This window comes from Falco punctatus, assembly GCF_963210335.1.
Source record: "Falco punctatus genome assembly, chromosome: 4".
Classification (NCBI taxonomy): Eukaryota; Metazoa; Chordata; class Aves; order Falconiformes; family Falconidae; genus Falco; species Falco punctatus.
Window position 1 is genome coordinate 95,353,730 of NC_137583.1, and position 14,744 is coordinate 95,368,473.

General features: G+C 38.5%; 1 protein-coding gene and 1 long non-coding RNA gene across 6 annotated transcripts in view; one reads left to right on the plus strand and one right to left on the minus strand.

The window, feature by feature from the left end:
• STARD3NL (STARD3 N-terminal like) overlaps positions 1-13,124 on the plus strand; it is a 30,267-nt gene extending 17,143 nt beyond the window's left edge. For 2 of the 5 annotated variants that reach the window (XM_080383381.1, XM_080383380.1), the window contains exons 2-8: positions 474-770; positions 3,591-3,668; positions 5,486-5,563; positions 7,195-7,248; positions 7,351-7,468; positions 9,995-10,093; positions 13,055-13,124. In XM_080383381.1, the coding sequence (XP_080239507.1) occupies positions 546-770; positions 3,591-3,668; positions 5,486-5,563; positions 7,195-7,248; positions 7,351-7,468; positions 9,995-10,093; positions 13,055-13,107 (705 nt within the window). In that variant the 5' untranslated portion in view covers positions 474-545 and the 3' untranslated portion in view covers positions 13,108-13,124. The remainder of the gene's footprint in view (positions 1-473; positions 771-3,590; positions 3,669-5,485; positions 5,564-7,194; positions 7,249-7,350; positions 7,469-9,994; positions 10,094-13,054) is intronic. The other 3 variants (XM_080383382.1, XM_080383383.1, XM_080383384.1) reach the window with 3 other exon arrangements.
• The window catches only part of LOC308062230, a 337,663-nt gene that overhangs the window by 112,552 nt on the left and 210,367 nt on the right, over positions 1-14,744 (minus strand). The gene's annotated exons all lie outside the window — the stretch shown is intronic.

Here is a 14,744-nt window from a genome sequence, read left to right on the forward strand (position 1 = left end):
TTAATATAGTATACAGGGGGTTTAATGTACTTTTAATCTTTCGGTTGTGTCAGCGTTGGTTGTGCTGGGAGCTAACACTGCCATTTTTCAGGAATGGTGTGTGGAACTTCCTCTAAGTTAGCTTCCTGTTGAGAGCATTTAAATCAGAATTGGAAACCTTGAAGATGCACAGCATCATGCTCTGTATCCATTCATGTTTAATGGTCTCACTCTAACAATGTGGAGAATGGAGCCTTCTAAATCTGGACAGCGCTCCCTTATTCCCACCAGTCTAATTGAACATTAATCCTCTTGTTTCATAAATCCTCTGAGACATGAAGAGAGCCTAGATAGATCTTATTTTAGAAACAATTTTTAAAACCTACTTGTCATCAGTTTAGCAAAAAGAGAACTGACATAGTAAGATGAAAATACCTGCTGGAATTCTGGGGGGTTTGGTAACTAATGTGTTTTGCTTTTCTTTCTTTATTTAGAAATTCTTCCTGTATGGATCAGCCTTCTAGTGATGGTGAAACTGGAAGACCACCACTCTAAGCAAACCCAGGATGAATCGGGTGCCAGGTGATGCAGAAAATGCTCACAGTAGCCATGTGGAATCCTGTCCTTCCTTGCGGGATGTCCACTCCATCAACCCAGCGCAGCTGATGGCAAGGATTGAGTCATATGAAGGCAGAGAGAAGAAAGGCATATCGGATGTCAGAAGGACTTTCTGTTTGTTTGTTACATTTGATCTCTTATTCATAACCTTGCTGTGGATAATAGAATTAAATGTGAGTTGTCTTTTCAGTACCCTTAGATTTCAATTTATTTGTTCACTTCAGGAGTGGTTATTAAGTTGCTCTTTTCTATCCCAAATTATATGCCATGAATCTATTTAAATTAAAGCAGCTTCTTACTGTTAAGCTTTCAATAACATATGATTGACTCAACTGCATCTACTTTTAGTCATTAGGATACATGATTTATTATCTTCTTAACATTAAACATTTTGATGTTCCTGTAGTCTATGACCTGTGCTGAAGAAATCATTAGAAATCCAGTGAACTTTTCAAGCAGCAAGTACTGTGTGTCTGAATTTGGCAATATGTGTGAATGTTAACAGTATTCAAGAGTTTGCTTTCTGAGTAACTCAAACTCAGCGATATTTTACTGAGGTGTTAGTCCCTGGAAAGACTTCTAATAGCCAGACCCTTTCTTTTGCTGTGATGTATTTTCTTTGAGGTAAAATTGGTATACTATACATTGTGTCATGTATGGCTGTGTGCATTTAAACAACATAAACTCCCACAGTTGCCACCTTTAAACTCCAGCATTTGTAATTTTCAAAACAAGGCAGTTTTCCTGAAATTTCCAGAAAGCAGTAGGATAGCTGATTTGTCATTATTTCATAAGTAGCATCCCAGTTCTTGAGCTGGGTTTTAAGCTATAATCTCAGGTATTCATTTAAGAAAGGGCATACAGGAAAAATTGGAGGAATGAAGATTCCTAGACAAGAAAGATCTTGAGTAAACATTTTTTGTCAGCATTCCTTTACAAGATAAATAACCTTGGTTATTGATCTGACATTGCAAAGTTTTGGGAGCTGACTGTTCAAGTAGTTCACTGCTGTAGTGAAAAATACACTTTCCAGTTTAATTTGAGAAAGCACACTGTGTTTGCCTGAACGCTGTAATTTTGTGACTGTTGCCCCTCTAGGTGGAAAGACTGTTGTATCCAGTGCATAAAGTTAGCCTGTCTCAGAAAAGCAGCATAGTGTTCTGATGCATTTCTTTTTTTTTTTTTTTTTTGGCCAGTTTCTCAACAGCTTGTTCGACTAAGAGGAGCAGAGTCTGGGTTTGTATCTCTTGTCGAGGATTCAGAGTACAAATTTTCATATTAGTGCTCTCAGTATATTTATAGAATATATATGAATATATATGTATAGAAAATGCTACCAGCTCATGATGTTCCGTTTTGAATGCCACAGCATTAAGGGACTTCAAGATCCTAGCAGTTTTCTTTGTGAAAAGCTTTGTTTTAAGGAGAACATAATAAGAACTGGAGTCCTGTACTGCCAAATGTCAGCAGGGATGAAAAACAGGTGGTTTTTTTGTCTTCAGAAGTCATATTAGAAGCTATCTTTTGATATCTGGGATCTGACACAGGTTAGGGGTGTTTTGCTCTGTTTTTTAAATTGTTTTGTTCATTGGGAAGTCAAATAGCATTGCATTAGGGCTGTTCATCACTGCTGCATAAGTAATGGGACCAGAACTGCTGCCAGAGTTCCTGTATTGTTTTCCCTTTGTCACTCTTATCCAGTGTGCTTAGGTGTAACTTATTTTTTAAACTCTTCAGGGATTAGCTCCATGGTAGTTTGAGCAAACCCTAAATCAAGGCTGTGATGGATTTCTGTTCATCTTTATGTTAACATGGTGCGCATGCAGCCACACAGTGAACAGCTTGGAGGGGGGTGTGTTGGTTTTCCTTATTTATGCTGGAAACAGATGATCACATCTGATGCAGTAAAGCAACCAAGGGGAAGCTATATTTAGAAAGTTATTTGTCAGGTAGCCATAGAGAGGAGGGAGAGGAGAAGAAATAGAGGAAATTTCGAGTTGGAATTAGTCTCAGAAAAACACTGTCCAGCAGTATAGTTGGAAAAAGTGTGCAAGTGTCTAGACTGTAGTGCTTTGAGATGGTGAGCGTATGTTGTTGGCATGCTTTGGTAGCTCCTTTCTTTAAAAGCATGACAGTAGTCAAATTCAATACTAAAGCCTTCTGCTCATAGTTTCCCAGTGCTTTACAGAACTATTTCATGCAGTGCTTAATTACTGAATTTAATATTGAAAACAATGGGATGTGAACACTTAAGGTTTTTCACTCCCAACTAAGATACATACTCCTCTCACCCTCTGACCCAGTACATCCGTAATTATTTTCTTACTGACCCAGTTTGAACAGAAAAGTGATAAATCTTTCCACTGGAAGGAAACACTGGCTAAAGATGTAGTTTTGTATCTTCTCAGGCAATGAAAGAATTAAACTTGGGTGTTAGTTATTTGTGGCAGAATGGTCTAACAGTTGTAGCTTCTGTGTTTTTTACAGCGGGATTTTTTTCTCAGCTCTCTTTAAACAAATAGATGTATGCTGAGAGGAGATGATCTGCAGTATGAATTCACTTACTTTTATTTTCTGTTTGCTAATGTGACTAACTTGGAGGTAGTTTCTGGGTGGCTTTTTGATCAGCTGTTTTGATCCTCCTTATGAGGCATAAAATGCTCTGTGAATTTTGTTTAATACCTTACAGTTAGTAATTTCTTCTTCCCTCAACAACTTGTTTGCTTTTATTTTGGGACAGTCTGAAACGTAGCTTGCATAGGCCAGGTCATAGTCCTAAGTGTTTTCACTTTGCAAATTGTATATAATCATGAAAACCAAATAAGGACTAATCTTGAAATTGACAATTTTAGCATATATGACCTCTGTACTTAGTTTAGTGATCTTCTTGTACATCAGTGAGGAGCTGTTAATTTCGCCTATCAGATTTGTGTGTATTTTGCCTTCAGTAACTTCTGTTCTAAAGCTGTGTGTGTGTTGTTGTTTCTTTGTAGGTGAAAGGAGGCATTGAGACTACCTTAGAGAAAGAAGTCCTACAGTATGACTACTCTTCTTCATATTTTGATATATTTGTAAGTGTTCTTTAAAAAAAGAAAAAAAGCAGCGAAAGTGTAGTTTTCCCATGTTCTTCCTTCCACAGATATTCCCTAGTTTGAGTCTTGTGAAAGGCTTAATTTTTTTCTTGATAATTTAAACCAGAAGGACTTGTGCCAAATTTCACCCACCTAGGGATTGCCCAGTCCTGTTTTGGCAGCAGGCTCGTGGAGCCTGTGGATAGAGATGCTTAGGGACACTTAAATTGCATCTTCTGCTTTGGGGTCACGGAAGAGGAGATGAAAAACTCAGTCCAGAATGGGAGATTGATGTGGCATAAAGATCGTTTGTTAAGGGAACAAGACCAGTAGTCCTCCAGCTGTAACATCATTTTGTTTAAATCGATGTTTTTGTCCATGGAGAGAAATGTCGGTTGCAGTGAGGAGAGTGTCTTTCAGCAGCGCTGTAGCTCTGTAGTTGCAATGCATTTTGCACTGCATGGGCCAAGTTACTGATCTCAAAGTAAAAGCTGTTTCTTTACGGTTCTTCTAAAGGGCTCCATGTTTTTGCAAGATCATTAATTTTACCATGTCTTGCCTGGCAGAGATGAGTTGGTTTGGTATCAGTCATTTTATAGTGATGACTATATTCAGAAATGATAAAAAAACCCCATCCTTGCTTCTGCATTGGACTGGACCATTTGCATTTACATACATTTGGACCATATATCAAATAGAATGAGGTACCAGATACAAAAATTTCTTAAGCTAGCAAACTAAGCTACTTCTCCCTTTCTCTCTCATTATTTTGCTGGCAGGTTCTCCATGATATACCTTACTGCAGAAAGCAAAAAAGTGTTACCTGTAAATGTTGATGCTTTGCAAATCATTTTGCCCTGTAGTTGAACCAAAGGTTAAAAACGTGTAATGTATAATAATAGACTTTTATTTCCTGGGAAGGGACTAGGTCATTGAATTCTGCAAAATAATTTGTGGGCTTATACAGGTTTTCTTCTGTTTCTGAAACATCTATATTTGTGTAAGATTAAATGAGTTAATTGTACCTCTGGCCATGTCCGTCCTTGACTTCTCTTAATTTTTATGCATTTGTTTCACATTTCTTAGATTCTGAACACACCTTTTAAAACAAGTTGGAGGCAATCTATATCAAAAAATAAACAGGGGAATTGAGGGTTAGGGTCCCTGATTCAGAAATCTCATCTGTCTGCTATTGATTTAATTTTCTGGCCTAGAAATTGTGTAACTTTACTGCAAAATATTTGGACCGGCCTGCTATTGCAGACATCTCCATAAAGAATAATTGATTGCTGCAAAGTTAATATTTCAATAAATAAAAAAAATGTAGTACGTAGAAAATTGGTTTTCAAAATTATTCCCATTTTGTGTCAAAAAAAGACGTTTGTGAAATCTTTATAGGTTTTAATGATATTCTTGCACGTTAGCACGCTAGTAAGATCAGTGAGATTCACAGTGATGCTCAAGGAATTTGCTGGATTAACTACATCTGGATTTATAGATGCATAGATTCCAGTTAGTTAAAATGATCATGCACATACTTTGTTTAGCTTTCTTACGTTTTTAACTTATTTTTGGAATTGCACATACTTGCATATTTGAGCCTATGTAGGCATGTGAGTGGTGCTGTTTGCTTTACGAGTGGGAAATTACATTCTATGTGTGTTTTATAAGCACACACTCAAATTTGTTTCTCGATAACAGAACTTTGTCCTGTTTAAGTTGTTTTGTAAGCAGTTAGTATGTTCAGTGAGCTGAGAATCTTGTGGTTCTTCTATGTTCTGAATTAACCAACAAATATTTTTTTCCTTTCTCTATAGCTACTGGCAGTCTTTCGATTTAAGGTGTTAATACTTGCATATGCAATGTGCAGACTGCGCCATTGGTGGGCAATAGCTGTGAGTAGTAGCCAAGCATAACGGAGTTTTAACTAGAATGGATCAAACACAAAATTTTAGATGCCTCTTAACGCTTGTATGTTAAGAATCATCTTGATGCTATATATAAAAATTCACTGTACAGTAACAGATGAAAAACTTCTGGAAGATTTTCAGCCTAAAGACAAGAATTTAATAGCACAGTGGGTGTGGTCCTTATTAGGTATCATGTTAATACAAATTGAAGACTTATTTTGAATCCAGTATGGATGGCTAGTCTTATCTGCTTGTTACCTCTGACTTGTTAATTAATATTTGAAATATATTTGCATTTGAGATAGTGAACAGTATTCAAAAAGAATTAGCGTTACTGTACCAGAGAACCAGCTGTCCGTTAACTCCCACATGCTTAGGTGCCAGCCGTTGAGCACTGGCACCTGTATTGCTTCCTAAAATTCTTGAGAACTGTAGGGAATCACAGTGGCTTTGAGAAAATACCTGTAATGCAGCTGTACTGTGTGGATGAGAAAGAATGCCAAACCTGATGATGTTCGTACTTCCACCAGTCAGTACTATAGATTAGAATACAGTGAGCGTATTGCTGGCTTACTGTGCTATAAATCTTAGACTTTTTCCCTTAGACTGTGGTAGGTGCATGTGGAACGTGTTCATGTGCAATCACACACCATCATTGCTTTTTAAATGGTGGTATTAGCATGGCACAAACACATACATAATAGTAACTGCTGTTCTGATAGTGGGGTTTTTAAGTGCGTGCCTTGCGAAATCCCTTACTCTTAGCTGTGTAGCTTTAGAGTCTTTCTTCCAATGACATCCTCCAACTTGATGCAGTTGTTTGTGAGGTGGTGAGAGTGAAGCCATCATGGTAGTAAGCAATTAGATATATAAAGCTTCACTGAAGGTTTTGCAGAAGCCGTTAATCTTAAAATCCCACCTGTGCTTACCAGAAGCTAGTTAGGTTCTGCTATTATTTAAAGAATTGCTGGACTTAAATGCGCTACTAGATGTGGGAGCCTTCCTTAAGTGAACAGTACTCGTCCCCTGCTCTTTTTCTGGGTTTTTTTTCAGACATTTTATGCAGCCTTCCATTTTTTTAAAATATGTCAGGGAGTATCAGGTCTTCAAAGTGATTAATTTTTCACAATATCAGTATGTGAATTAAAATATTAATTCAAATTTACTTCTACAAAGATGATTTGGCATTTGAAATGAATCTTTTATTTGTATGGCAGTGAAAGGCATTTAGAGCAATTTGTTTGCTTTTTCCCAAACACATAGATAGATTTATTTTTTTTTTTAAGGGACTTGGAGAATACAATACTGGATCTTCATTATACAGCAAGATCACAGTTTATATAACTGAGCATATGTGTAGCATCTAAACTGCCTATTTGCTGTATGGAAATCAGGATTTGGAGATGTCTGTATTAAAAGTTACTTTTATATGGGGGTTATTTTAATAACACTTTTAAGTGTACCATACTTGTTAAATTTTTTTTTTTATTAATCTATGATCTTGCTGTTGTTGGTAAATTTGGTAAATATTTAAAGTTGCAACTGATAGATAATGGCAGAAATAAGAAAGTAAATCAATTTATTAGTCTTAACTATTCTTACCCTATCTCTTTCAGTTTACAACAGCAGTGACCAGTGCCTTTTTATTAGCAAAAGTAATTATTTCACAGGTATATATTCTAATCAAATGTTTGTTTTACTTTGTTGTTTTCTTGAAACCAAGATTCTTCAGGCTAATTTCTGTAATGTTGTGTGGTTTTGTTTCCTTCAAGCTGTTCTCACAGGGTGCATTTGGCTATGTGCTGCCCATCATATCCTTCATACTTGCCTGGATTGAAACTTGGTTCTTGGACTTTAAAGTGTTACCGCAAGAAGCTGAAGAAGAAAACAGTAAGCTTTTGATATTTCCCCTCAGCCGCTGCAGCAGTTGGCAACATTCAATCCTATGTTATCTGGCTGAAGAATGCTGCTTTCAGCTTCTCAAAATTTGAAGGGCTGTGGGAAAAATTGAATAGTAATTCCTTTTCTGGAAAGGAACATATGCCTTCAGAGAAGTGGAGGTTTAATTAATTGAGGGAGGCAAAGCTGAAAGTTGCAAGGGCCAGATCAGCAAATTGTCAGGCACTTGGGAACGTACATATTTTGTATGCTTAAGATATTTAAGAAGATTTAACTGGCTGGAGCTTGTAAAAATTTTTTTTCTGGGTAATGCATTGAGTAAGTATCTTTTAGGAAGAGTAGACACAATAACTAACTCAATGTCACTAACTTCTTTTGAGGTGGAAAAGGGGAAGCAGAGAAGTATTGTGGAGTGTCTGCTTCATGCACAGACAGAATGAGACCAGAGCAAATGTGAATTTCAGCCTCTTTGAGATGAGGCAGCGGGTCATCTGACACTCGCTGTGTTCAACTACATGCAGGAATCCCATTGATTTAGTTGAAAGAGAGTATTGCTTGAGTGGTGAGGAAAAGAAAGCATAGATTTCTGCTACAGATGTTTTGTGAGTTTCAACAGCAGGACAGTAATTGCACAGTTAACCTGTTGTGAGTAGGAGAGTAACTGTACAGTGAACCTGTTTGTGCATCATTACCTGAAAAACAGGACGAAACACTGTTGGAAGGGCATGTTTGCCTGTTATTAGCTAAAAAGGAAAACTGTACATGGGCATAGATGCCTCCATTTTTTTTTTAGTGCTCTGAAATGCAATCTTTCCACTTTGATCCCTTCCCTCTTTTCCACCACTCCAAGAAAGAAGAAGTTGGTTAAGTAAGTGGGTCTTTTTCCTAGACAAATGGAAACCTAGGGTAACTTTTTATCCTCCCCTCTCTTTTGAGGGGTGTGTAGAAATACAGCTGCATCACACTTCTGTCTCAATAGATAAGAAATCTGGCCAGTTCAGAGACTTGTGCATTTTTTACAATACATATTCATATTTTGATACATACACGTGTAAATACCTGATGATTATATTCGTGAAATCGAGATATTATTGCTAAATCCTTGTGGGTGTGATTTAGTGACGCTTTCTTCATTTCTACTGAGCTTGAAATAGATGGTGTGTATTTAGAAAGACGTGCTTTTTAGTTAAACTCTGCATATTTCCCAAAAAAGGTGCGGTTATACTGGAAAATGCTGATTTTAAGCAATTAAGTCAGACAAATGATAGGTATGTTTGAATTGGGTTGCATGGTGATATTTTTATAGTGCAATATTTGCTTTTAAATGAGACAATGAAAACAGATTTTAATAGGTTTTGCTTTTTGAACAGGTGGGTTTTCTCTCCTGTGTCTGATGGGAGTGAAAGCTGACTTTTTTCCATCTTACTGTTCTGTTTTATTAAAAAAAACCCGACCAAACAAAGAAAACCCACCACAGCAGGTTTTTTGCCCAATGCAACAGTGCTCGTAATTTGGAGAGGTTTTGCCTGTAACTATAAAAATCATAATAAAAAAGAAAGACAAAGAAAAAAGGGCAAAACTGTCTTTCCACTGGAGGAGACTTCAAGCTCTAAAAGTTTCCTTCTGTGATCAGGATTTAAAGCTAAAATCCAACCAGTATGTGTCTTCTAGTATCCTGTGATTCATTATTAAGTATGGAGACTAACCTTCATCTTTTGGACAGGGTGGATATATAAGTAAAAGAGATGTCTCCTTTGGAGACTTTGAACAGGTCAATAAGATAAATTGGTATGTAAAAATAGTAGCTTGAGTTGAAAAGAGGTTTGTTTTTTTATTTTTAAATAACTGCTGCTACCTCAGATAGCTGTCCTGATTCAGGTAAACATCAAGGTTTGGGGCTTTTTTTTCCCCCATCCGTCTTCATGTGGCAAAGAGCAAAGGATGCTCAGTAGCCTTAGGTTGACCTGAAACGCCATCTTGGCCTGTTATTATTAGAAGATTTGTTGATGGCAGTAAGGATGAGATTAATTAGTTCTCTTCCAACCTCTTTTGGTTTTTGTCTTTGTCATTAAACACTAGAATAGCCCTGTGTCATTTTACAGATAATTTTCCTGATGTTAGATGAAATTGAGCCAAAATGAGTTGGAGGTTGAAGTAACTAGGTATGTTGAGACAGGCAGGTGAAAGCAGGTCATTAATGAGGAGTCTTACAGTGGCAAAGTGAGAAAATAGTTTATTTGGTTTTGCATGGCAGCTCACTGATCATTAAAAATGTATTTTAGAGTTTTAGTTACCCAGTGAATATTGATGAATTTACATATGGCATGCTAATCATACAGTTGCACATAGCAGAAGGAAGGATTCCTTAATTCATGTGTACAGTATCTCTGGTTTTTGCTAGTGTGTCTCCTTATCTGCCTGAAGTTATACAAGATTCTTCATTGGTACTTGGTCTTTAAAATGCTGTGTGATAGCACTGAGGATTGTTTTTTGATTTGTTTTGTGTTTCCCTTTTAGGATTTTTGATAGCACAGGATGCTTCTGAACGAGCAGCTCTTCTTCACCCAGGAGTCCTCTCTGACGGGCAGTTCTATTCTCCTCCTGAATCTGTGGCAGGTAATTACGTTTGCATAGCGAATGTCTTTTTGGTATTGACATTAAAGTCCTGCATATTTCACCCCTTCAGTGGGTAAGGCAGGGCAAGGGTGAAGGGAAAAAAATTAATTTCCTTTTTAAATGAAAAGCGTACTTTGCAGTCCTAAAATGACGGATTCTTTTTTATTTAGTCGTTCAGTTTAGTTACTACCTATCTGCTGAATTACAATACATGTAGTTAATGGAACTTCTGACATGACCTAAAGTTGTTAAAAACAAGGTAAATCTTAAAGAAAATGGTACCGCTGCTGAAAGGAGGCGGTTATTGTTTGTTTCTGCCATTGATGATTTTTGTGGGTCCCTTCCAACTTGAGATATTCTGTGATCTTTTATTTGCTAGCAGTAGTGTTTATGCAGGAATGCACTATTTAATCCAGCCTAAATTTGGAGCTTTATAGTATCTTGGGATAGGGGACCTGAAGCTGCTCTAAAGCAAACTGCAATGTCAGTCAGAGGCTCTTTTCGCATAACTAAAAGAAAAAGCCCTCTCTGTCTAAAAAGGCTAACGGTGTAGGTGTATTAGCTTGAGGGTAAGTGTTAATTACACTTTACCTGCGCATATCATGTTCTTTGTTCGACTTGAGGTATGAGCCAAGTAATCAAAAAAAAAAAAAAAAAAAAAAGTAGTAAATACTGCAGGACTTCCAAATGTGTTTGCAGGCATTTCAAGGAAATGAGTAATTTCTTCATGGGTTGAGTAAATTTAAGTTACTTGAGGACTCGGTGTGAACCCCCAAACCCTATGTCAGGCTTTTTACACTAAAATGTAAATCTCTTATGTAAAGCTATGCTGTGTTATGCAATATATTTCAAATATTAATATCTGCTAGTTGCTACAACTGTGTTTGCCTGTCGTGCATTATAGAGTTACACATGTTGCTGATATTTTTCAGTTTAATGGCTGTCTCTGTGGTTGCTGAGCATCTTGGCGTAATGAATGTCTTAGAGCTCCATCTAGGGCTGACAAAGCATTAAGACAATGTCAAGTATAAATAACGATTCAAAGTGAAAATACATTTTAGTTAAAGCGGTGAGTCTATCTTGAGGAATAACGGTTGGAAGTAGTATACTGGATTCAGCCTGGGATTTTTTTGGCAATAGAATATACAGTGTGAGAGGAAGTGTCAGTGGAGCTCGCAGGTTTTCCTTGGTAGTTTGGCTAGGTCAGTGTTGCATGTGCCATGAGCTATCGTGCCTCAGCACGTGGGTGGTGGCTGCAGGGAATGGCTGCTTGTAACCTGGGTTTCAGTAACAGTGCACGGTTGTTCTCCTAGTCTGCCCTAACTGCCGAGTAAATTTAAGCACCCTTTATGGGTATGAGAAACAAAAGAAACAGTCAAGTGAATATATCTGAACTAAAACGCACACACTGGTAGTCATAGAGTATTCTGAAACTGTTAATGCTGCGCAGTAAAAATAGCTCACCATTAAAAATATGTGCTGCAAAATTCTGCATTTCTTTCAGACAACACAACTATGGATTGTTCTAATAGAACAATTTTTGGTCAGTTTGCCTGACATATTGATTGGGAAAATGTTTAGAGATAAACTATTCCCCATGATCTTGCAGAAGGGAATAAACCCTCTGCAGACATGGCAACATGTCCAAAAACAAGTCTTTGCTGTCAGGAGGTGACCTTTAAAACAGGCTCTGCTGGAATTTTCAGCGTATTTATCTTTTTGTCTTCCTTGAAGGTGCACGTGTCCACTGTCATACCCTTTTCCATCCACTTCTTTATAGGGGTTGACCCCTTCACCTTCAACATTAGACTTGGTTGCCAAGTAGGAGGTAGCAAGCGGAAAACCAGTCTGGAAAGAGATTTCTTCAGTTTCTGTACAATATAAGCTTCAAGATGAAAGGCAGGTATGCTATTCCAAGAAGAGAAGACTTCAGAGTAGTTTGGCCAAAAAAAAGGATTAACGCTTCTTTCTTTTTTTACTTCTTTGTCAAAGAGAATGTGCATCCATAGTTCAGCCCTAAATTGATGGCAAAAACCCAAGACATTTACTCACCTGTGTTTTTTTTCCCTCTGTGTGAGTTTCATTTAAACTTCCCAAGACCAGTATGGCAAAGTGCATGGACTGGTAATTTCTTCAGCGGTCCCTGACAAGGGCTGACTGCTGCAGGGACTGACAGCTGCCTCGGGTGTGGGCAGAGGCATCTGTGGCTTGGGCTGGGTCTCCCGAACTGCGGCTCAGCACTGATCACCCTGTTTGCTTGGTATCTTCGTGCTCTCTCTGAAACAGCTGATCCATTAAGCCACTTTCCTGCCAAGCAGTGCCTCCAGCCGGAGCTGCCTCCAGCAGGAGCTGCTCCAGGGTCGCAGCCCTGTGACCAGCTGGGTCTTTTTTGGGGTCTTCCAGGGCTTCGGCAAGGTGGAGAGCTGCGAGCAGGCAGGGGATGAGGAGAAGAGAACTGGGCAGCGGGAGGCAGAGGGAGCTGTTAGGTTTCTGGCTTAGTGAGACAGTGTCTTGCCAGAACACTAGATGCTCGTTTACAAATTGATGTCTGTATTTCTGGCTGCTTTGGAAGTGTCTTCTGAAGTTGTTTTCTAAAGAGCAGGATGTGGCAAGTGGGAAAATCTGTTTGTCAGGGAGCAAATGTGGAGTTGATTGTCCAGAGTGTGTTGTAGTGACAACTTGAAGCACTTGCTACCTGAATTCCTTGACAGGGTAGGTATTCAAGAATGATCCCAGTGCTGGGGTTTGGGTTTGGTAACTGTTTAAAAAAAACAACCCTTCAGTGTGAAACATCTAAAAAGATAAGAAATTTAAAATAAAAAGTAAATATTTTTACAGGAAATAGTTGCTTTGAATTGCCTTTTGATAAGTTGTTACAGCGGTGGCGTGCTGCTTTGTGGGTTTTTTTTTCTTTTATTCTTCTCTCAACTGATCTAATGGCATTCTTGTCTTCCTTTTCAGGATCCGATGAAGACTCAGAAGAAAAACAAGACAGTGAAAAACCCGTCGTATAGCAAATACAAAAAAGCAGGTAAGTTCCTTTGCACAGCACCTGAATATTTCTAAAAATACTATTTTCTTCTTCGTTCCTTCCCAACTAATTTGAATGGTGGGCTAACTCTTAGGAGCTCACCATCTTTGAATGCAGCATGTCTGCCTTAGCAACCTTGCGGCAGGAACTCCTGCCAGGCTGTCGAGAGCCTGTAGTTGGGGTCCTCTGCTCCCCAGCTCTGCCTAACCAGAGCCCAGGGGCCTGAGTGCGCTGTTTTGGAGTGTAGCGGGAGAGCCTGCAGCCTGGGAACATAACACCTCCAGCATGGATTTGTTGGCTGTCCTGGAAAGGGGAGTGGCGGGCCAGTTGTGTAATCTCTCCTCGCTTCTGAAAAAAGGAGCATTATTCCTTTGGAGATGGCAGGGCAGGAGTGCTAGGAAGAGATGTTCCTGTAGTTTAGGTCTAGGACAAGTAGACTCATCTTGAAGACTGCATGGGCAAAACTACTTCGGTACTTCCCCTCCTCAGTCTGGTTAGTACTACAGATGGGTTACAGTGGAGCCACTGCATCTTAAACATTTTCGTAATGTATTTTGGTTAAATATAAGAGATTATTTCCTTATTTTGGAAATTACTTGATTTACTTCAGGAATTATCTTGCCCTGTGCTTTCACTTCACCACACCTGGCAAAGCTCAAGCTATGGGGGGTATTAAATGTTCTTGAGAAGCTGAAGCTTCAGATTTGAAGTCTTCTAGCGCTAGTCTGGAAGGGTCGGTGAGCTTTTCTTTTCTGCCTCCGGTTTTCAGTATCTGTTTTCTTGACTCACACCTTGATGCATCCTGACTCGTGTAATCTGTTACAGAAAGAAAATCTCTGAGGGGAGTTGTTGGGGTTTGGAAACTGGCAACAGATTCTGTGGCTGACTTGCTGGTGGAGCTGCTGACAGGAGAGTTTAGTCGCTAGAAAGCAAAGGGAACAGTTCCCATGTACTGTAATACCTCACAAAGATGTACCTTGTTCACATATGTATATTAGGTTGCCTCCCAGGTGGTGTGAAAATATTTGTCCATAATGTATTTTATTATTCAGTGATTCCTGAAGTTGATCTTCTAATGACTAGATAATTACTGGGAAGTGTTGTTTTGTGTACCTAATCAAGAGATTGATAATATAATGAAGTAAAACTTCTCTGTGGTGGAAGTATATTTAATGATTGTTGGGACTCACTAGGAAAAATTATTTTATGTTATTGCAAATTTGTCATTAGTTTTACATTTACTTTTTTAACTCCATGCATTTTCTTTTGTAATGGATATGTTCACTTTCTAAAATAAAAATGTTAAAATATGGGTAATGCATTATAGGATGTCGCTGCTTTTTCAGCTGGAAATACGCATGTACCGCTTTGGGGCAGCAAAGATTCCAGTTTGCACAGATTTTGTGCAGAATGTGGTGTAGTACTGTGTGGCTGCCTGCAGCAATGCAGCAGAACATCATTTCTTTGTTGCATACGTGGGATCAAAAGGATGCACGGGGGCTTTCTGAAATTAAGTAACTTAGTTCCCACTCCTGTACTGGTGGTGGATGTTCTTCAGGTTCAAGGAGGAAACGGGAGCAAGCCTTTGCAAGCACCAGTATTACCCCTGTAGTGAAAGGA